The sequence below is a fragment of the Chlorocebus sabaeus genome, chromosome 8 (assembly GCF_047675955.1).
Source record: "Chlorocebus sabaeus isolate Y175 chromosome 8, mChlSab1.0.hap1, whole genome shotgun sequence".
NCBI lineage: Eukaryota > Metazoa > Chordata > Mammalia > Primates > Cercopithecidae > Chlorocebus > Chlorocebus sabaeus.
In genome coordinates, this window is record NC_132911.1 from 19,317,039 (window position 1) to 19,340,946 (window position 23,908).

General features: G+C 42.7%; 1 protein-coding gene across 2 annotated transcripts in view; it reads left to right on the top strand.

Annotated features, from left to right (window-relative positions):
- The first annotated feature begins 916 nt into the window (after positions 1-916).
- The window catches only part of INTS10 (integrator complex subunit 10), a 34,655-nt gene continuing 11,663 nt past the window's right edge, over positions 917-23,908 (top strand). Inside the window, exons 1-13 of one of the 2 annotated variants that reach the window (XM_007961799.3) lie at positions 917-1,162; positions 1,756-1,823; positions 3,047-3,150; positions 3,853-3,992; positions 6,219-6,300; positions 7,082-7,222; positions 7,658-7,829; positions 8,585-8,754; positions 10,214-10,347; positions 14,030-14,183; positions 15,656-15,738; positions 16,787-16,939; positions 20,644-20,752. In XM_007961799.3, the coding sequence (XP_007959990.1) occupies positions 1,034-1,162; positions 1,756-1,823; positions 3,047-3,150; positions 3,853-3,992; positions 6,219-6,300; positions 7,082-7,222; positions 7,658-7,829; positions 8,585-8,754; positions 10,214-10,347; positions 14,030-14,183; positions 15,656-15,738; positions 16,787-16,939; positions 20,644-20,752 (1,639 nt within the window). In that variant the 5' untranslated portion in view covers positions 917-1,033. The remainder of the gene's footprint in view (positions 1,163-1,755; positions 1,824-3,046; positions 3,151-3,852; positions 3,993-6,218; positions 6,301-7,081; positions 7,223-7,657; positions 7,830-8,584; positions 8,755-10,213; positions 10,348-14,029; positions 14,184-15,655; positions 15,739-16,786; positions 16,940-20,643; positions 20,753-23,908) is intronic. The other variant, XM_007961800.3, reaches the window with a different exon arrangement.

Consider the following 23,908-nt stretch of genomic DNA (forward strand, 5'->3'; position numbering starts at 1 on the left):
TCTCTTAGGTGTTTTTCATCTCCTACATGAAAAACAAATCTGGAGTTTTGGTGAAAAAGACGTTGATTCTGGCTGGAGGAGATAATTATAATAATAGCGTAGTTATCTTTCTGTGGGTTTCATGTCGAGAACACTTAAAACATTAAAAAACCCTTGCTGGGTCAGGGATTTAGTCATCTTTGCAGCTCTCACGCACGGCATCCACCAAAGCGCTTTCGAAGTACTTCCTTGCTCAATAAACGTTTGTTGGAGAAACCGGCGAATAAAGGTGAAATAATAAAACGTGGAGGATTTCGTAAAGAGAAGGAACCCCCGAGCTCATGCTTTGCACGATCACCCTCATCAGCCCCAGGAGTTTTCGCGTACATCGAAGCCCGGGGAGTGAGTCGCAGGCAGCGCCCCCCGGGGAAGGCGTTTCAGGCCGGCCCGGGTGGTGTCTGCTTTCCGCCGCCTCCCCCACACTCTCTGCTGCTCCTCTCAAACTTCTTCCCAGCCTTCCACGCCGCGGGGACGCCCAGGAACCGCCCCTCCCCCGGGACCGCCAGTCGCCCCGCCCCGCCCCCGCCCGCGCTCCCGCCCGCGCTCCCGCCCGCGCTCCCGCCCGCGCTCCCGCCCGCGCTCCCGCCCGCGCTCCCGCCCCCGCTAAACTGAGCAATCCCCAGAGAGGATGGAAATGGCGAAGTGGCCTAGCGCCTGCCCGCTCCCGCGCATGCTCCCTGACTTCACCAGGGTCACGCTGCAGCCCGCAGGAATGAAAATCCACTTCTCCGCATTTTGGAGGTGACCTGGAAGCGGTTCAAATGCTCTGGCTTCGCAGAAGAGGAGGGGACCGGGCGGTAACGAGGAGCCAAGGGGAGGCGACGGCTCGTAAAACCCGGAAAAGCTTTCCCGATCCACTCTGCGGGCCTCCGAGCGCCTCCAGACATGCGCAGTAGCCTCCCCCGCGGTGGCGGCAGTGGCTACGGTGGCGGCTGAGTGTCCAGAGCCGGACGTTCCCGCCGCTTCGGGCTGGCGGCTGGAGAGCGCCCGCGTCATGTCGGCCCAGGGGGACTGCGAGTTCCTGGTGCAGCGAGCCCGGGAGTTGGTGCCGCAGGACCTGTGGGCAGCCAAGGCGTGGCTGATCACGGCCCGCAGCCTCTACCCCGCAGACTTTAACATCCAGGTGAGGTCCCGGCAGTGCATGCGGCCGCCCTGCGGGGAGGTGCGCGCTCCGGCTGCCCGGGTCCAGAGCTGCGCCTGCCTGGGGGCATCCGCCTCCTGCCCGGCCCCCTCTTTTCTCCCCTCCCACTCCCTCTTCTCTCCCCTCCCATCCTACGCATTGCTTCTACACCTTTCACCCGCCTTGCTCCTACACCTTCCAGGAGCCCTCTCCCCACCACTTGAGAGACGGCCGACCCCGCTTGAGGTCGGGTGCGCTTGGGTCCCTGGGGCCCTGCTTGCCATCTGGCCTAGACAGCACATGATCGCCACTAGCAAAAAGCCATTCGCTCGTTCATTCATCATAATGGCAGCCGTTTGTTCAGTGCCAACGACTTTGGAAACATTATTCCACTTAATCCTGGGAGCCTGAGTTTGCAAGTGAACCCCAGGGTCCCACTCTAAGCCGAATGACAAGGCTGCCATATATGTGGCGGTCCAGGCGGAGCTTCACTCTCAGGCCCTCCCTTCCCGCGGGAGGGCCAATGAGAGATGCTGGATGAGCTGGAAGCCTTCCAGGCAGGGGTGAATGACCAGGGTACCCGATGTGTGTTGCAGTATGAGATGTACACCATCGAGCGGAATGCAGAGAGGACCGCCACCGCCGGGAGGCTGCTGTACGACATGTGAGTGGGACGCTTGTCATCACTTTTACTGCACTGCATCTCTCCATGAGGTTTTGTTTCTGTCTGCAGAAGTGGGAATTGGGGGAAGATCTTCAAGTTCATCTACATCTTCGATACGTAAAGCAAACCTAGTAAGGAGTCCAGGTCTGCCATAAATTGCTGACATGGCTTTTGCAGAAGAGTTTAATTGTTATTCTTATGTTTTATCCTTGTTAAAACTTCTGTTCCATAATTTATTCTAGAAAGAATATGTGCTCATTGCAAAAATTCAAACACTACTTCTTATAGAGATAAAAAAAGTGAAAGTGCCTCCTAAACTCAACCAGAATTAAGTTTTGTAGGCAGTCTATCTATACATATATACATAATACATAAATAGGTTTTTGGGGGGAAGAGGTGACAAAAGTGGGACCATACGACCCTTGCTCTGCAGCGTGTTTCCTTTACTCACTGTAATGGATCCCTTCCCATATCAGTATATGGAGATCCACTGCATTCCTTTTCATGCCTTTGTAGGATTTCGTAGCCACTCTTTTCTTGGTAGACATTTAAATAGATAGTTTTAAATTATTTGAAATTGTGTTCAGTGTGTCAACAATTTTTTAGTCATATTTTGGTGTTTTTCTGTGGAATAGATTCTAAGACATTTTCATAGTTAAAGGTTATGCGCATTTGAAAGTTTGATACACTATGAAATTACTCTCCAAAACGGGTGATCCCAATCTACATTACCACCAATGGTATATAAAGAATGTGTTTTCCCATGCCCTTCCCAACATTGGATATTATTAGTCTCCTTTTAGTTCCTACCACTGTGATAGGAGAAAATGGTATCTTGCTGTTTTTTTAAAAAAATATGTACTACTCGTACTAAGATTCAGTATTATTTCAACTGTTTTCTTTGGCTGTGTGTATTCTGTGATTTGCTTTTGCCTATTTTTTCTTTCGAATAGTTTGTTTTATTCTTGTTGACTTTTAGGATTTCTTTCTATATTATGGTTTCTTGTCTTTTCACCTATAAATCCCACTAAAGACTTATGTGAGTACTCTCATTTTTATAAATCAAATAATTCTTATTTTTACATTTTTATTTTGGTTTGTTTTGGCACGTCTAAGCATTCACTTGGAATAAAGGAAACTTTTTCACCAAATGCTAATGTTTTTTCTTTTGGATACTGTATAGACTTTGACATTTTAATTTAATGTATTTATTTTAAAAATAGGTTTGTGAATTTCCCAGACCAGCCGGTGGTGTGGAGAGAAATCAGCATTATTACATCAGCATTAAGGAATGATTCACAGGACAAACAAACCCAATTCTTAAGAAGTAAGAATAATGGTGTATAAGTTACCATTTCTGGAATACCAAATCATAGATAGTAATTTCACACACAAAAAAGTCACACCTGGGGTATTGATAACCATATGTATGTTTTATTCTTGGCAACCAAAGTCTATAATAATGTCACTCAGTTCCTTGATTTGCTTAGAACGCTTTAAGCTTCTTTAAAGGATATGGATTTGTCAGTGAGACAAAGAATTAATTGTATATATTTTTAACAGGTTTTACAGTAACCAGATAGCAGCTATAGATTAACCAGCTCTCCACAAAACAGGAGAGAAGCTTTTAGTAATTTAGAAGCTTCCTCTTTAAACTTCTCCATGTTGCTGTAGTCGATCAAAGATTTCAAATTCTACGTAAAATAGCAAGTAGGTGTTTAGGTCATTTCAGCTTTAAAAAGCACATGCTGTCTATCTCAGCCTGCAACAGGCATTCTTGTGACCATTCACATACGTCACTATTTTTTGAATTTGATCAGTCTGCCAAATATTTTACCATTATTCAGCAAACATCCTGTGCCAGATACTATTGGCCCCAAAAGGCCGCCAGATTGTAGGTGAAACTTAACCACGTTGATTTCACATGTAGTGTTTACTGTTCTGTACATGAAAATGCCTTACTCAGCACTTTTGCTGCAGTCTTTGCTGTCCGCAAGAAACTTTTAAAAGTGAAATATGTTTCGTACAGGTTTATTTGAAACTCTGCCTGGTCGGGTCCAGTGTGAAATGTTACTAAAGGTCACGGAACAATGCTTCAACACGTTAGAACGATCAGAAATGTTGCTTCTACTTTTGAGGCGCTTCCCTGAAACAGTGGTGCAACATGGGGTGAGATTTTATTCTTCCCCTTCTCTTAATATAAAATACAGTGGGTCATCAACAGATTCATCGGTATGGTGAGGAGCTACAAAGCAGAAGTTTCTGAAGAGCACTGGTTAAGACTGAACTGAAATAAAAGGTTCTTTGTTAGTAAAGCTCAATGGACATTCTTTTTACCAAATTTTATAAGTTTCCAGGAGAAGCTGTTTTATCAGAAAAGTTACCAAGCTCTGACAGTACTATTTATTTGCAATCCGTATGGTAAAAAGTAATCTTTTTCCATTGTATTCTACAATGTGCTTTTGAATTTAGGGTACAGTTTATAGTCTTTTAACAGATGTGTTTTTCCTGTGCTTCTGCCCTATGGAGACTGTTTTCATTCTATTCCTGCCCTTCATCTATAATAATTATTGAGTGCTATTGGCAGGCATGGGTAAGTGCTAGGTATCTCCTATCTTCCTAAACCCCCTGAAGTAAATAGTATCCCACTTTACAGATGACGAAACTGAGCATTTCATGTTTTAGTAACTTCCCGTAGCCAGTGAGGTGTCAGGATTCAAACCGTTCATTCGATTGGTTCATACTCTGTGGCTTATTCTTTCCCATGCCATTTTTCTGGCATCTGGCCCTGGTTAATCATTTCCTTACCTGCTTGTGTTAGTCTCCTAGGGTGGCCATAACAAAGTACCACAAACTGGGTAGCTTAAAACAACAGAAAGACTCTCACAATTCTGGAAGCTAAAAGTCTAAAAGCCAGGTGTCGGCAGAGCCGTGTTCCCTCTGAAGGCTCTGGGGAAGACTCTTTCTTTACCTTTCCCTGGCTTCTGATGGTTGTCAGTACTCCTTGGCATTCCCTGGCTGGCAGCTGCATCACTCCTCCAATTTCTCCTCCATCATCACATGATCTTTCTTTTGTGCCTGTGTCTTTACATGGTCTTTTCTTGTTTTTTGTTTGTTTGTTTGTTTTTGAGGCAGAGTCTTGCTCTGTTGCCCAGGCAGCAGTGCAGTGGCATGGTCTTGGCTCACTGCAGCCTCTGCCTCCTGGGTTCAAGTAATTCTCACGCCTCAGCCTCCTGAGTAGCTGGGATTACAGATGTGTATACATGGCCGTGTTATAAGGATGCTAGTCATTGGATTGAGGGCCTTTCTAATCCACTATGACCTCATCTTAATTAATTATATGTACAAGGGCACTTTTTTTTTTTTTTTTTTTTTTGAAACGGAGTCTCACTCTGTCCCCCAGGCTGGAGTGCAGTGGCCGGATCTCGGCTCACTGCAAGCTCCACCTCCCGGGTTTATGCCATTCTCCTGCCTCAGCCTCCCGAGTAGCTGGGACTATAGGCGCCTGCCACCTCGCCCGGCTAGTTTTTTTTTGTATTTTTTTAGTAGAGACGGGGTTTCACTGTGTTAGCCAGGATGGTCTCGATCTCCTGACCTCGTGATTCGCCTGTCTCGGCCTCCCAAAGTGCTGGGATTACAGGCTTGAGCCACCACGCCCAGCCAAGGGCACTTTTTTTTTAAAAAATGTTAAGATATATATGAGATCACATTCTGAGGTTCTGGGGGGATATGAATTTGGGAGACACTGTTCAGCCCAGCACACTTTCTGGTCATAACTGTGACCTTTAACCTGTGTGATGTTATCTTTCGCACTTTTCCACTCCTATGAGGCATCCCTGTGTGGTCACAAGGAAGCTGATACCAATGTCTTGGTGGATTTGGGTAAGGGACTGTCTCCTACGCTAGGGCATCAGCAATGGAAAGGTAGCCTTAAAACTCTGACCTTTCTGCCCAGTCTACGCCAGACTGTATGACTGGCTACTCCTGAGAACTTATCTTGAACATGATACGTTTTGTCTATGTTGATACATCTTCATGTAGAGAATAAACTCTAGTTTCTTTATTTCTTAGAAAATCTCTGCCTCCAGTTCCAGTGCTTCCTTTACATTTCTATAGACATTTTGTTAATTCTTATTAATCATTAATTAGAATTTTGCTAATTCTGAAGAGAATAACCAAGACAGAGTGGTCAGATGTTCAGGTGAATTTGGCCTTCTAGGGTGTGTGGCTGGTGCATTCTTTTACTTTCTAGTCTTTAAAACGTGATTATTTGTTTCTCAGATAAGTTCGATTACACAAACTGTGATAAGTAAAAAAAAAAAAAAAAAAAAAAATATATAGTTCTGACAACTTACGCTGTAACACATTTAAATGATTAATTTTGTTTTGAAATAGGTTGGCCTTGGGGAGGCACTGTTAGAGGCTGAAACTATTGAAGAACAAGAATCTCCTGTGAACTGCTTTAGAAAATTATTTGGTAAGGAAAATTGTATTCTCTATTACTTCTATGGTAAGTTAATATGCTGGGGTAAGTGTTGGTTCAAGGAAAAGCTCATATATGGAAGGCAAAGGAGCTCTATGTGTTATGGCATTTAAGTTCTTTTTTTTTATTTAGAAAGCATTTTAGCTAGGCATGGTGGCTCATGCCTGTAATCCTAGCACTTAGGGAGGCTGAGGTGAGTGGATCATGAAGTCAAGAGATCGAGACCATCCTGGCCAACATGGTGAAACCCTGTCTCTACTAAAACTACAAAAATTAGCTGGGCATGGTGTTGCATGCCTGTAGTCCCAGCTACTAGGCAGGCTGAGGCAGGAGAATTGCTTGAACCCGGGAGGTGGATGTTGCAGTAAGCAGAGATCATGCCACTGCACTCCAGCCTGGTGACAGAGCGAGACTCTGTCTCAAAAAAAAAAGGCATTTTAAACAACTTCTAAACTTCCGTTATGTAAGATCTGATACCTCTGAAAGAATATGATAACTGTATATGTAAGTATGAAGCATAATAATAAAGAAGCATCTGAATTCAATGGAAGAACTGCACCCTCACCCACAGCGTAGAACTGCCCGTGTGTTTCCTCCCTGACTCCAGCTACTGGTGTCTCTCTGCACAGCACATTTTGAATACATGAGTCATAAGGGATTTTCCCCCTATATATTTTAGATACTACATCAAATGAACTCTAAAAGCTTTTGTATCTGTTGGAACTCTAGGGTAGACAACCTAATTAATTTATTTCTTCTTTTTTTCCTCCAACAGTTTGTGATGTCCTTCCTCTAATAATTAACAACCATGATGTTCGACTGCCTGCCAATTTATTATATAAGTACTTGAACAAAGCAGCTGAATTTTATATCAATTATGTCACTAGATCTACTCAAACAGAAAATCAGCATCAAGGTAAGGAGGAATATCCTGTACTTTTATTTAAATAGGCTTTAGTAAAATTGCAAATTCAGAAACCCCTCAATGTTCTGATTATTCTCCTCTGGATACTTACCAGTTTGGGAGTGTTTCAAAAGATGGTATCTAGAAAAAAATACTAGAGTTAAAAGATGAGGCTTTTCTGGAAGCAGTGCCACCCCTTGATCAAAACAGTCTTCTGGCTGAGCTGTAACATTATTGCATGGAACATTATACATGTATCATGATGAAGTAGTGGAAATTACTTCTTGCTTATACCAGTGGCCTGTTGGTGGTCCTTGAGCAAAACATAAATGTGTTGGAATTCTGTGCTCTGTGCGTTTTCATGGGGAGTCAGACTTTCTTTATCAGGTACCACATCAACAATAAGTCGTAATGTTAATTGTAGGTTCCTTTTTTCTTCCATCTCAGGTGCCCAGGATACATCTGATTTAATGTCACCTAGCAAACGTAGCTCTCAGAAGTATATAATAGAAGGGCTGACTGAAAAATCATCCCAGATCGTGGACCCTTGGGAGAGGTTGTTTAAGATTTTAAATGTTGTTGGAATGAGATGTGAATGGCAGATGGATAAAGGAAGACGGTAATAAATAGCTTATTTCCAGAATTGCCTATTGATTCTTTTGGATCCTTATAAAAACAAAAACATGCTTTTTAAAACTGTGTAATGCATAGGTATAGTTTTTGGGCAAATTTTGTGACACTCAATACTTATGCAAAAGAGGATGGTTTTTCATTTTATCAAAAGATTTCTGGCTGGGCACAGTGGCTCACACCTGTAATCCCAGTGCTTTGGGAGGCTGAGGTGGGCAGATCACTTGAGGTCAGGAGTTTGAGACCAGCCTGGCCAACATGATGAAACCCCATGTCTACTAAAAATACAAAAATTATCCAGGCATGGTGGTGCGTGCCTGTAGTCCCAGCTACTTGGGAGGCTGAGGTGAGAGAATCACTTCGCCGGGAGGCAAAGGCTACAATAGGCCAAGATCACACCATTGCACTCCAGTCTGGGCGACAGAGTGAGACACTGTCTCCAAAAAAGAAAAAAAAAAACAAACAGATTTCTTACTGAAATATGAACTCTTAAGACGATGTTGTGTTTGAACCTCTCCTTGCTACTTCAGAGAAAAGCTATTTAGCATGTTTGTGTCATGAACTCTTGATCACCACCCTAATTCAGAAGGGAAACGTTACCATTTATCTTGGACAATAAAGAATAGTTTTCCATGCCTAGAGCAACATTTGGTACATGTAACGGTACCACCAGAGCTTTCTTTTAGACTTTTTGCTGACCAACGTAGAGTAATCGAGTAAGTTTCATCATGTCTTCTTTTTTAGAAGCTATGGAGATATTTTGCATAGAATGAAGGATCTCTGCAGATACATGAACAACTTTGATAGTGAAGCACATGCGAAATATAAAAACCAAGTGGTGTATTCCACCATGCTGGTCTTCTTTAAGAATGCGTTCCAATATGTCAACAGCATACAGCCGTCTCTCTTCCAAGGTTGGTTTGAAAATTTTAGAGTGTCCAAAAAGCCGGTTCATACTGTGGGGATGGTAAGGAAGATGAAAGTGTTTATCCATTATTGTTGGATCCGAATAACTGGGGCAGTACCAGTCCTTTTTATAGTTGGTGATTTGGTTTTGTTTAGTTTGGCTTAATTGGTAGTTTTTATGTAAGTATGTTTCATTAAAAGTTTCTATATCAAAGGGCATAATAGTACTGCACAACTAAATACAGATATCAAATGCCACTATTTTGAAAATAACAGCAGGCTGGGCGCGGTGGCTCACGCCTGTAATCCCAGCACTTTGGGAGGTGAGGCCAGCGGATCATGAGGTCAGGAGTTTGAGACCAGCCTGGCCAATATGGTGAAACCCCATCTCTACTAAAAATACAAATATTAGCCGGGCATGATTGAGAGCATCTGTAATCCCAACTACTTGGGAGGCTGAGGCAGGAGAATCGCCTGAACCCAGTAGGCAGAGGCTCCAGTGAGCTGAGCCTCTGCCTCCAGCCTGGGCGACAGAGCAAGACTCCATCTTAAAAAAAAAAAAAAAAAAAAGAAAAGAAAAAACCAGTAGATGTAACAACATATTTAAGTAGATTTCATGAAGACATCACAATAGGCAAATATTTATTCAGTAAAATATCCATTTTATATAGATAGAGTGTATGCATAAATATACTGTAGAAAATTTAAAAAATAGAAATGAGTGAAATCACCCACAATCCTTCCAATATAATACAGCATTTGTTTTTATGTATTGCCTTATAATATCACATATATTTAGATTTTGTTTGGAATTTGTAACTACAATGTAAGTATAATTTGGTAGTCTTTTTATGGTACTTTAATGACTCATGATCATTATAAAAAATTTGCAGATACATAACAAATACAAAGAAGGAACTGTCACTTGTATTCCACTACTGCCAGGAAGTCTTTAACAATTTGGTATATATCTTTACAGTCTTTTTTTTCTATGTGCATCTACTTGTTTGTTTACCTAACTGAGATCACACTGAACATATTTTTAATGACTTTTGTCATGACAGTTGAGTAAGCTTCTCCCTTGTTTTAAGTGTTCTTTTCCTAGCTGCATTTTTAAATTATTTATTTGTTTATTTATTTATTTTTTAAGTCTTGCTCTGTTGCCCAGGTTGGAGTGCAGCGGTGTGATCTCGGCTCACTGCAACCTCCGCCTCCCGAGTTCAAGCAATTCTCCTGCCTCAGCCTCCCGCGTAGCTGCGACTACAGGCGCTGCCACCATACCTGGCTAATGTTTTGTATTTTTAGTAGAGACAGGGTTTCGCCATGTTGCCCAGGCTGGTTTCAAACTCCCGAGCTCAGGCAATCCACCCACCTCAGGCTCCCAAAGTGCTGGGATTATAGGCATGAGCCACCGCGCCTGGCCTCCTTGCTGCATTTGTAAGTGTTGGTGTTTTTCCCCATCCTTAGGTCCTAATGCCCCGAGCCAAGTTCCACTGGTTCTTCTCGAAGATGTATCGAACGTGTATGGTGATGTAGAAATTGATCGTAATAAACACATCCATAAAAAGAGGAAACTAGCTGAAGGAAGAGAAAAAACCATGGTAAGGCTTTCAAATATACTTACTAACAGATTGGATGGGACGGTTTGCTAGAGATGAATCTTTGTAAAATGTGGCTTTGGAGCTAAATCGATAAAGCTTGGGTTTTAAAGTTGTATGATATATTAATAATCTAAGTCAGTGGTTCTCCACTGGAGGTGATTTGCCCTTTAGGGGACATTTGGCAATGTCTGGAGACATTTTTGGTTGTCACAGCTTGGTGGGGAGGGGCCAGGGATGCTGCTGAGTACTTCACAGTGTACTGCCCAAAAGGTCAGTGATGAGGTGGAGAACCCATGGTATACGTTCCTTACACATGTTTTGACTGAATGGCATTGATTTCGTTTAAAAAACAAAACCAACATGGCATCAGACCTCTAGAGCAGGGTGCAGTGTGGGGTACTGGCCTCAGAATGGAAAGCTCTGAGGTGTGCAGGGCAGCAGGAACAGCCTGTGGGCAGATGCAGAAAAGATTTCATGAAGGAGGTCAACGCTGAAATCAGTGCTGAAAGATGAAGGGTTTTGTCCGTTGGAATTGGGAGGCAGATTTTGTTGAGAGGGAAAAGTTTGCACAAAGATGCAAGAAGCCTGAGAACGTGAAGAGTCGTCAGTCCTCTAACCTGACCAAGCAGTGCCCCAAGCCCGTCGAGGCTGTGCTCTGTCATTACAGTGCTTTTCCCTTGGATCTCTGCGCGGCTAGGTCCTCGTCACTTGGTCCCAGCCCAAACGAGTCTCCCTCTGAGGCTTCTCCTGAACACCCATCTGAAGTAGCTGTCCGGGTCTCTCTTTTTATTCCTCTGTTTTAATTCTCTGCGGCATCCTCCTTGCTATCTGTGTTTTCTTGTTTATTTGCTGACTGGTATACTTCTTCAGTAGAGCACAAGCTCCGTGGGGCCTAGCATTTTCTCTGCCTCCTCCTGTACCATACCCCAGGCATCTGAGTAGTGCCTGGGCTGGAGCAGGTGTGTGGCGGCCATCTGGTGAAGGAGGGAATTCCCATTGATCCCTCCTGGGTTTGGCGTGCAGGCTATGGGATGGCTGTTTAAACCTGGCCCAGCTGTTCTTCCTTCTGGTTTTTTTTGGCCTGTCAAGCACTCATCTAGCGAGCCCTGTTCTCATAACCTGGCCTTCCACCCAATGTGGGATTTCCATCCATTTTTGTTTTCATGGTCTTAACTGATTTCATCCTGATTTTCATTCTATCCCTGAGTCTGCCCCAACCTGATACAGGTCCAGACCTTAAAGGCCCATGAGCTCAGCTCAGAGATACCTTGCTTTGTTCACAGTGTTTTGTTTGTTTAAATAACCTAGCACTTAAAAATTAGAAACCAGGCTGGGTGCAGTGGCTCACGCCTGTAATCCCAGCACTTTGGGGGGCCAAGGTAGGAGGATCACCAGCCCAGGAGTTTAAGATCCACCTGGGCAATATAGTGAGACCCCATCTCTATAGAAAATGAAAAAAAAACTAGCTGGCTGGTGGCATGCCCCTGTCATCCCAACTGCTTCAGAGGCTGAGATGAGAAGACCCCTTGAGCTCAGGAGTTCAAGGTTCCAGTGAGTGATGACCACACCACGGCCCTCCAGCCTGAGCAACAGAGGGAGACTCTGTCTATAAAAATAAAATAAAAATAAAAAAATAGAAACCTAGCATTTCTCGTAACAATCCAGATTTCTGACTTCCTTTTTGTAATTAGGATATCCGATCACACTGGCCCCTGGTGGTAACCCACAACTGGAGTTGGGGGGTGGCCCCCATCGGTTCTCCAGCCAGCTTACATCACAGGCACGTGTGACGTCACAAGTGGCTGGTGCTGGGACGGGCCTCTCCTGTGGGCATCTGTCCCCCACTTGGTGCATTCTTGCTTCCGAGCACACCCTCAGTGCTTCAGAGTGTACTTGCACATTTCAAAATCAGTTTCTCTAAATTTAAAAACGTTTGGAACTCACACTAGTCCCACCCCATCTGGGGTCCTTTCATAAATTCCTGATCTTATGTTGAGGCAGGAATGTTTTCCGTAAGCTGCAGCACTAGCGCCATGCATGTTCGTGTATATTAGGTTGCCATTACTTGGCAAAGAGCAGGCCCCTGATGAAATAGTACCTGGCAGATAGGGTTGTGGGTTTTTTTATTTGTAGAGACAAGGTCTCTCTATGTTGCCTACATTGATCTTGAATTCCTGGGCTCATGCAATCCTCCCACCTTGGCCTCCAAAATAGATGGGATTACAGGGGTGAACCGCACACCTGGCCTGGTAGATAGGTTTTGATTGGAAAGGGTGTGTTTTTCCTAATGCAAAAACATTACTTAGGGAAGATAAGAACATGGAGCATAATGGTGGGGTAGGGTAAGGCTGCCAAGCACAGGGAGTAGCAGGAAGATACCAAACTCCGAAAGTGGAGAGAAAGGTGGGCAGCGGAGGGAGGGGCTGACAGCTTCCTGCCCGTCTTACCTGAGATGAGCTTGAGGATTGAAGCTTTTAGTAACAATAGTTGAGCGTATTTTTAAACGATCTTAGTGGAGTAAAGATCTGCAGGAAAAATTTAATTTGGTTCATTAAATCAGTAAAATGACCTAGGTGGACTAAAAGATTCAGAAAATTCTTAGCAAAATAAAATTCAGTGGAGCTGTTTTACCTTTACTTTTTTTTTTTTTTTTTTGGCAAAGCATTTGACTGTACTCAGTGGTATTTCCGGTAATTGCCTTTCTCTGTAGCCCTCTCTTTTCTGAGGGCTTTATATTTGAGATGAAAAGCAAGAAAAGTAGAAATCTGTATTGTAAAATACAGAGGGCATTATTAGGTAAGTGCAGACAAATGTACTTTCTGACCAGGACCTTGCAGTGGGGGAGGAGAGCAAGAGAGGGGTGACCAGTGCAGGGGAGTCATGCCCAGTGAACCAAAGATAACTAACAGTTATTCTCTGACATTATTTCTTAGAAGACGCAGGCTTTAATTTTGTTGTTGTTGAGACGGAGTTTTGCTCCGTCGCCCAGGCTGGAGTGCAGTGGTGTGATCTCTGTTCACTGCAGCCTCTGCCTCCTGGGTTCAAGTGATTCTTGTGCCTCAGCCTCCTAAGTAGCTGGGATTACAGGTACGTGCCACCATGCCTGGCTGACTTTGTATTTTTAGCAGAGACTGGGTTTCGCCATATTGGCCAGGCTGGTCTCGAACTCCTGGCCTCAGGTGATCCATCCTCCTTGGCCTCCCACGGTGCTGGGATTATAGGTGTGAGCCTCCACGCCCAGCCCCGAGCTTTAATTTTATCCCAGTACATGCCAAACCATTATTTGGAAGTCAATTAAATCATGTCACGTATTAGAAAAAAAGAGTAAACTATAAACAGGTGCTTTTTAAGCTGTGTCTCTCAAGGTAAAAATCTAAATTTTGACTTTCATAAAACTGCTATTTTTAAACTTTGCTCCAAAACCACCACAAGCAAACATAAGAATTTAGCATCAGAAAAAAAACTCACTCAATTTTAAAAGTAAAAATGGAATGTGTGAGAGTATAAAGACAAAAAAAAATTAATTTTCAAAGCTAAATTGTGAAATTCAAAAAAATTGTATGTATGTGGTATCCTTTGATATAAAATTCATATCATGGGCAAAACTGGCAGCAATAATATGTTTCCATATATGACTGTATTTATAACTGAATTAACCATGTTCTCTACATGCTTTAAGCAGAGTTCAGACGATGAAGACTGTTCAGCAAAAGGAAGAAATCGTCACATTGTAGTCAATAAAGCCGAACTTGCTAACTCCATTGAAGTGTTAGAAAGCTTTAAATTAGCCAGGGAGAGCTGGGAGTTGCTCTATTCCCTGGAATTCCTTGACAAAGGTAAGAAAGCACATGTCATTGGTGCTGTTTAATGTTTTATATAAAATCATTATGCTACTTGCAATGTCAGGTCACTCGTGGCAAATTAAGTTGATTACAGTAGTTCGTGCATTTTTTTTTTTTCTTGTTTTGAGATGGAGTCTCACTCTTTTTCACCCAAGCTGGACTACAATGGCGTGATCTTGGCTCACCTCAACCTGCACCTCCTGGGTTCAAACAATTCTCCTGCCTCAGCCTCCCTAGTAGCTGGGATTACAGGCACGTGCCCCCATGCCTGGCTAATTTTTTTGTATTTTTAGTAGAGACGGGGTTTCACTATGTTGATCAGACTGTTCTTAAACTCCTGATCACATGATCTGCCTGCCTCAGCCTCCCAAACTGCTGAGATGACAGGCATGAGCCACCATGCCCAGCCGTATTGCTGTTTTTATCTGCATTAACTCCATTGTCTGAACAACCCAAAATCCAAAAACTATAGGAAGCCTGTTTCCCTTTGAGTATGCTGGGTATTTTGACATTGCTTAGAAATCACTAACTGTTTGCTAACTAAGGTATTCTTACTACACTTTGGAATCAGGGCCCCTTATTTTACTTTTAGCCCGTGGACATTCATCCCCTGGCTGCAGTCACGTGTCTTACAGAGTCCTTGGCCAGATGTGCTGTGTCATCTTTTCTAAGTAAATTTAGCACTGTTCAGTTTCTCTTTGTTACATGTGGGATTGTGAACACATATGTGACAATTCTAGAGGGGATCTTTCCTTTAGTTAGAAATTGATTTTTTAAAAAATGAATAAAACCTTTTAGTGTCATTGTATGTTTGTTATTTTAATTAGGTCAAAATAAAATGGGCCAGGCAAGATGGCTCATGCCTGTAATCCCAGCACTTTGGGAAGCTGAGGCAGGTGGATTATTGAGCTCAGGAGTCAGAGACCAAGCTGGGCAATATGGCAAAAACCCATCTGTATAAAAAAACAAAAACAAAAATTGGCCAAGTATGGTGGCATGTGCCTGTAGTCCCAGCTATTCAGGAGGCTGAGGTAGGAGGACTGCTTGAGCCCGGAAGGTCGAGGCTGCAGTGACCCATGTTAGGGTCACTGTACTACCAGCCTGGGTGACAGGGAGAATGTCTCTAAAAATAAGATAAAATAAAAATAAAATGGGACCTTGTTTTGGGGAAAGCAAGGTAGTTTAAAAGATAAATGAGGAAATACATGAAAAGCACGTTAAATAGTTCTTGGCACCTGGTATGTGCTCAGTAAGCTGTTAGCGTCTGCAAAATATTGCTTGTGTATTACTGATAAGTGTTGTGTGTTTCTTCTCTACTTGAAATTCTAGAGCAGTGTTTTAGAAATCAAAGTCAAACTTGGTATGCATTTTTGGTAGTTTGTCTCTGTTCTCTCTTACTGGATTTGTTTGTTTTCTGCGTCTGCGCTACATATATTTGGTAAATTTGTTCTTGACTTCTCACTCAGAATTTACAAGGATTTGCTTGGCCTGGAAGACGGATACTTGGCTTTGGTTAAGAATCTTCCTCACCGATATGATCATCTATCAGGTAGCGTATGACACATATTTTAGGTACCTGTGTCTGTACAGCATGGCTATGTTGGCAAACCAGCTTTCCCTTGCAGAATGCGTCATGCTCCCTCTTGGGCTAGTCTACTGCCTGCTGACACCTGTTCTGTCTTCAGTGGCTGAGGGGGTGTGGTCCATTTTCCTTTCAAAATAACTCTGGGCCGGGTGCTGTGGCTCACGCCTGTAATCCCAGCACTGTGGGAGGTCAAGGTGGGAGGATTGCTTAAGCCCAGGAGTTCAAGACCAGCCCTGGCAGCATAGTGAGACCCTGTCTCTACAAAATAAAAAACTTAGCCAAGTGTGGTGGCATGTGCCTATAGTTCCAGCTACTCAGGAGGCTGAGGCGGGAGGATCACTTGAGCCCAGGAAGTCAAGACTGCATTGAGCCACGATAGCACCACTGCACTCTGGCCTGGGTGACAGTGAGACCTTATATCAAAAACACAACGAAACAAACACTTCAAAATGACAAGCCTGTACCTTCTGTGTTACTTTTGGTATATCCAATCACACTTCTCTGTTACTTTTTGGTAAAAGAGGATTACTTCTCACCCTCCTTCTCTCTCTGCTGGTGGAGTCTGCCTGGCTGTACTGTTCTCCAGCATCTTAGACCTAGAACCGAGAGAGTCGATAATTCACGAACGAGGTGTTGTTGGAATGGGCTGGTTGCTGCTTCCATCCTTTATAAAGGAGAAGTGGTGCTTGTAGTAAAATATTTCTAAAGAAATGTTATATCCAGAATGTGCTGGGTCAAAGGGCTTGGTTATTTTCTTTAGTCTTAAGACCTAAGACCAGAAAGAAAAATCTCCATCCTTATAAAGTACCGCCATAAAGAACTCTCACCTGGCTTTAATTAAGTTGATTTGGTTCTGTTGCCAAGTCTCCATTTCTTCCTCAGATGATGGAACCAAGCTACCATCTTTGTAAGTTGCTTGCTCGTTGCTTCATGAACTCTGCTAAGTGCATTTTTTAAATTTATTTTTTTAATGGCGATGTTTTTCCCCTCCTTTCTGTTCCATCTTTCTTAGGGTCAATATAAAAAGGCAATAGCCAGCCTGCATCACTTAGCAGCTCTCCAGGGATCCATTTCTCAGCCACAGATCACAGGGCAGGGGACCCTGGAGCATCAGAGGGCACTCATCCAGCTGGCGACGTGCCACTTTGCGCTAGGGGAGTACAGGGTGAGTACTGCACACATGCCGGCCGCAGGTGCACGGGGCCACCTGGGCTTTCTCCTTTCCTAGCGTGGCTTTTCATTCAGTGCACGTTTGTTTCAATGTGATCTTTCTGCCTAGACTTATTACTTAATCTGCTAGTGAATAGCACAATGATTTTGTTTTACTTAATTTTCTCTTTACTACAGCTTCCCTGAAATAAGGCATCAGTACTTTTTAAGTTTCTTGTTAATTGTTCCATTTGTTGGAGGATTTTTCTTTTTATTATTTTTCTTTTTATTATTATTACACTCTTGCCTGTTCCATTGTATTTGGAAAAACAAGGCCATTATTAAGTGGGAAATGGAGGATTTATATTTAGCTTACTCAAATCTCAGATTCTCTCTTTAAATGGTAATAACATGCCAGGCGCGGTGGCTCACGCCTATAATCCCAGGACTTTGGGAGGCTGAGGCTGGCAGATCACCTGAGGTCAGGAGTTCGAGACCAGCCTGGCCAACATGGTGAAACCCCATCTCTATTAAAATACAAAAGTGAGTTGGGTGTAGTGGCGGGCACCTGTAATGCCAACTACTTGGGAGGCTGAGGCAGGAGAATCACTTGAACCTGGGAGGCAGAGGTTGCAGTGAGCCAAGATTGCACCACTGCACTCCAGCCTGGGTAACAGAGCAAGACTCTGTCTCAAAAAAAAAAAAAAAGATGGTGATAACACCTGATAGGCGTGTTGCAGGAGCAGATTTATAAATGAGTGTGTTTCCTCCAGGAGGTTTTGAGCCCTTCCTACTACAGGGTGGTGACTGTGTTTTTATCTTTGGACTCTCATGACACCTACCACAGTACAATAAGTGTTTGAATTCAATTAAAATGATAACCATGTTGTGTATGCAAGGACTGTATAAACTCAAGGCCACAGCATAACACAACAAACTGATTTCTTCTCACCTCTCTAGATGTTGTTGATCACTTTGTGATTATAAACCCTAAATTTTTTGTAACTTGAACTCTGAAATATGATTATTAATTTGTCCTGATGATCTTTAGAAAGGAACAGTTGGAGAATGTGTAGAGCATTCAAAATTGAAAATGCTTTTCCACCATTGTTTATATAATTATCCATCAGTTACTTAAGTTTTAATTAATTCCTTTTAAGAACTTAAAAGGCAGCACGTATTTACTCACACCGACATACGTATCTCACGTAGAATTAGCTATACCGCGTACTACTTCATTGTAGTGGGGAATATAAACTACTAAACAAGACAGACTTGTCTAGATTAAACAAGACAGACTCATTCCCTTTGAGGGCTTAGTTCCAGCCTCTGAGTATATCAACTATTAGACCTATGGGCAATGTCGGACTTACCTGATTCCTGCCTTCCCATCTTTAGCCCAGACTCAATATGTCCAGATGTAAGTGTCCTTAGTTCTCTGGCTGTCTTAGTCTGCTTGGGTTGCTATAATCAAATACCAAAAAGTGGGAGGCTTGTAAACAATAGGAGTTTATTTCTCATAGTTCTGGAGGCTGGGAAGTGCAAGGTCAAGGCGTCAGCAGATTCAGTGTCTGGTGAGGGCCTGTTTCCTCGTTCATAGAAGGGACAAGAGCGCACTCTAGAGTCTCTCTGGTAAGGGCACAAATCCCATTCATGAGGGTTTTGCTCTCATCATCCACTCACCTCCCAAAGGCTCTCCCTCCTGATGCCCTCACATTGGGGGTTAGGTTTCAACTTACAAATTTTGGTGGGAACATAGACATTCAGACCATAGTACTGGCCCTTAAACACAAAACTTTCAAGTCTTGGTGGACTCCTACTCTAGCAAATCCTTTTGATTCTTCCAGTGTGATACTAATCTCTTTGCTATATTACCTTGTATTTCTATTGTCACCACCCAAATCCATGCCTTTTAACTAAGTTTTTGGCCTATAACCCTTCTTCCAACCCTGTAAAATTATGGTCATTGCTTTCTAAAATACTGCTTTCATCATTCCACTTAATTGAAGTGTTGGCTTTCTTGGTGCTCACTGTTGAACCCTGCTGTTGGCTGGGGAGTAGAAGCAGGGTGTGGGGAATATGGGATCCCTGCATTCAGGGCCATATGGTTTGAGTTAGGGAAAAAAGTGTGTTTGTATAAGACAATGAAAAAATCAAATATTAGTTGGTAGTCCTCAGTCATAGGCACAATAGACATTCGGGGAAGGGCATTTTCCTTGTTGGATCCAAAGAGTCAAGGAAAGATTTATAGAAAAGATTGGCTGGAGATGGGCATCGAAGGATGGCAGCTCATAGCTCTGGAGTACAAGTCCTGGCCAGCTCTGTGACACTGGCAGGTTACCTTACCCGGGCCTATCCAACTCCAGAGTTCAAGTTTTCAACTACCAGGCTGCCCATCTCTCTAACCTACAGCTTCACAACCCTGTGGGCCTAGAGGTGCCAATATATGGATCCTGCAGCCTTTGGGGCAGTCAGCCGTGACCTAGGGCTGCTGGGGCCACCCAAGGTCAATTGCTGCCAACCCTGAGCAGCCACACACAAATTGCTTTCAGGGTGTGCCACAACATGAAAAGGGTTGGGAAGCATGGGTTTAAATCCCCACTTCTGAGAGTTCAACAGTGAGAACACATGGACACAGGGAGGGGAACGTCACACACTGGGGCCTGTTGGGGTCGTGGGCAAGGAGAGGGAGAGCATTAGGACAAATACCTAATGCATGCAGGACTTAAAACCTAGATGATGGGTTGATAGGTGCAGCAAACCACCAGGACACATACATACGTAACAAATCTACACGTTCGGCACATGTATCCCAGAACTTGAAGTTTAAAAAAAAAAAAAAAATTACCCAGAGACCCAGAGATGTCTCTGGCCTTTTGCATAAAGCAAAACAAAACAAAACAAAAAAAGCTCCACTTCCTCCTCTGGAAAATAGAGAACAAAAGGGTTTGCTTGACACAGATAAAAGACTCACTGCATGGAATCTGATTGTTGTTAGGAGAATTTGAGTGGATAGAGGGGGAACGATGATGCGGACTGTCTGGATCAAGGCCAGCCTGCACAGAGGCACTCGAAGCTCCTCTCCACCAGCACCGCATCCGTCCAGTGTCTCATCTCTGTCCTGGACCAAACCTCTGGCCCTCAAGTAAATCACCTGAACCCACACATAGCCCTTCCCCGTGTCTTTCTCTCCTGCTGGAAAGGCCTCTTTTCTGCATTCCAAATCCTCTATTTAAGGCTTAGGTCAAGATAACCTTCCTGCCTGAAGCATTTCCTGCTAGTTTCTTCTGTGTATATTTTCTCCTGCATTTTAACTTATGCTCTCTATCATACCCCTTAGACCTCTGCTACATGTTTTCTTTGTTAGTTTTTCTATGCTGTGAGTTAGTATCTTTCAGGCAGGGACATCTTTCTTTTGGCTGCTGCTGTGCTGTTGAACACCTCAGTACTTAATGCTTGGTTAATTTTTAAGTTTTGGTTTTTGATAGCAAAGAATAGATTATTGCTCCATTAAAGGTCTAGTACGTAGATTTGAGTCTTATTGTTTACTCTTTCTGTATTGACTGTTGAGCAGTGGTAATGATCACATAAAGAGGCAGAAATACAGACCTCCATGGACACACTGCCTGATTGTATGCTTCAAATATTTTGGTCCTTTGTTTACTTGATTTCAGTTCAGAAAGCTTCAAGTTAGTTCCTTTTTGGTCTTTTCCGCTTTAGATGACATGTGAAAAAGTCCTTGATCTGATGTGCTACATGGTACTACCCATTCAAGATGGAGGCAAATCCCAGGAGGAACCCTCAAAAGTAAAGCCCAAATTCAGAAAAGGTACAGTGACATGTTTTATTATTATTTTGTAAAAATAGCTTTAGAAAGCCAGGCACGGTGGCTCACACTTGTAATCTCAAGCTATTCAGAAGTCGAGGCAGGAGGATAGCTTGAGCCCAGGAATTTGAGACCAGCCTGGGCAATGTAGTGAGACCCCATCTCTTAAAAAATTTAAAAAGAAAAGAAAAATAGTTTTAGGACCCAAGGCTGAACAATGTTTTACAGTTCCTAATGAGATAATACTGCTGCAGGGCTTGCCAAATTGTATAAAAAGTTAATCCCTTTCCACGTTTTTCCTTGGCTCTGATTTCATGAGCAGCTGTAAATGTCTTTCTTCCAAAGCTCTCTTCACTTCCTGAGTTTGTTATCTCTTTGACAAATTTCAGTGAACTCTTTTTTCCTATCTTTACAATTCTAGAAAAATGTGTAGATGATTAATGAGGAGGTAGGTATCTGTCAGCATATCCCTCTGAAACCACTCTGAGCTTCAGCTCAAGCTTCATGTTGCTTGAAAAATGAAACGTACAACTGATCTAAGTTGCTTAGAAAAAGATTCATAAATTAAACCTGAAGAAAAAGTTGGGAAAAGATACATAAATTGAACCTGAAGAAAATAGATGACAGGAAAGAACAATGCTAAGAGAAGAAATCAATGAAATAGAGAACATTAATAAAACTAGAAATTTTCTTTGAAAAATATTATAAAATTGATAACCCCCTAACAAGATCGATCAGGAGGAAGGTGAATATAAATTACCAATATCAGAAATGAAAAAGGGAATGTCACTACAAATCCTACTGCAATCAAAAGGACAGTAAAAGAATACATTATGAAAAACTTTATGCCAATAAATTCAACAACTTGGATGAAATGAAAAAGTTTCTTAAACACAATTTACCAAAATTGACACAAAAAAGAAATAGAAAATCAGAATGTTCTGCCAGGAACGGTGGCTCATGCCTGTAATCCCAGCATTTTGGGAAGCCAAGGAGGGCAGATCATTTGAGCCTAGAAGTTTGAGACCAGTGTGGGCAACATGGTGAAACCCCATTTCTACTAAAAATATAAAAATTAGCCGGAGGTGGTGGTACACACCTGTAGTCTCAGCTACTCAGGAGGCTGAGGTAGGTGAAGCATTTGAACCTGAGAGGCCGAGTTTGCAATGAGCCGAAATCACACCACTGCACTCTAGCCTGGGCAACACAACCAGACTCTGGGAAAAAAAAAAGAAAGAAAGAAAGAAAATAAATAAATCAGAATGTTCCCTTAGCTATTAAAGAAATTAAATTTGTTATCAAAAACCTTTCACAAAGAATTCAGGTTCAAATGGCTTCACTGGTGAATTCTATCAAGAATTTAGGAAGAAACAGTGCCAATTCTACACAAACTCTTATCAGAAAATAGAGGAAGAGTCTCAATTCATTTTAAAGGCTGACACAATAACCCTGATAGTAAAACCAAACAAGAGTATCACAAGAGAAGAACTTGAAAGGCCAGTGTCCATCATGAACTATAATAGGTGTCAAATCCTTAACAAAATATTAGCAAACTGAATACAGCAATATAGAAGGACAATCTATTATGACCAAGTATACTAGGAATGCATAGGCGTTTGAACATACAGAAATCAGCTGGTGGCGCATGCCTGTAATCACAGCACGTTGGGAGGCCGAGGCGGGAGGATCACGAGGTCAGGAGATCGAGACCATCCTGGCTAATGTGGTGGAACCCCCATCTCTACTAAGAAATACAAAAAAGTAGACGGGCATGGTGGCAGGTGCCTGTAATCCCAGCTACTCTGGGGGCTGAGGCACAGGAATCGCTTGAATCTGGGAGACGGAGGTTGCAGTGAGCTGAGATTGCGCCACTACACTCCAGCCTGGGCTACATACAGAGCGAGACTCTGTCTTAAAAAAAACAAAAACAAAAACAAAAAAACAAACAAAAAAAATATCAGTGTAATTCACTCCATTGGCAGATAGGAGAAAAATCATGACTGTCTTAATAGATGCATACAGAATTCAGTATCAGTTCAGGATAACAAAAATCAGCAAACTAGGAATAGAAGGAAACTATTTTTTAACATCAAACTTAACCATGAAATATTGAATGCTTTCCCCCACTAAGATTAGAAACAATACAAGGATGTCTGTCCTCACCACTTCTGTTCAATCATCTGGAGATTCTAGGCAGTACAGCAGGCAGGAAAAGTGAATAAAGGCATAAAGATCTGACAAATACGACTACCTTTATTCACAGTTACATATTTTGGCCAGGCATGGTGGCCGATGCCTGTAATCCCAGCACTTTAAGAGGCTGAGGCAGGAGGATTGCTTGAGCCCAGGAGCCCAAACCAGCGTGGGCAACAAAGTGAGATCTCATCTCTACAAAAAATTTAAAAATCAGCTGGACTTAGTGGTGTGAACCTGTAGTTCCAGCTACTCTAGAGGCTGAGGCAGGAGGATCACTTGAGCTCAAGTCAAGGCTGTGGTGAGCTATGATTGCGTCACTGCACTCCAGCCTGGGCGACAGAGAAAGATTTCCCTGTCGCAAAAAACAAAAACAAAAGAACGAACACAGTTACATATTTGGCTATGTAGAAAACTTGAAGGAATCTCCACAAATTCCCAAGGCTGGGCACAGTGGCTCACGCCTCTAATCCCAACACTTTGGGAGGCCGAGGCAGGTGGACCACTTGAGGCTAGGAGTTTGAGACAAGCCTAGCCAACATGATGAAACCCCATTTCTACTAAAAACACAAAAATATGCCAGGTGTAATGGCACACGCCTTTAATCCCAGTTACTCAGGAGGTTGAGGTGGGAGAATCACTTGAATCTGGGAGGCGGAGGTTTCAGTGAGCCAAGATTGCACCACTGCACTCCAGCCTAGGCGACAGAGTGAGAGCCTGTCTCAAAAAAAAAAAAGTTCCAAGACATTTTAGTGTATAAAAAATCAATTCAATTTGTATGCTATTAATAAGCAATTACAAAATGAATTTTTTAAGATACTGTTTCTAATAGCATCATAAAAACATAAAATACTTAGAAGTAAATTTAATGGAAGATACGCAAAACCTCCACTTTGAATATCACAAAATATTTCTGAGAAAAATTAAAGATTTTTGAAAATAGATCATGTTTCCAGATCAGAAGAT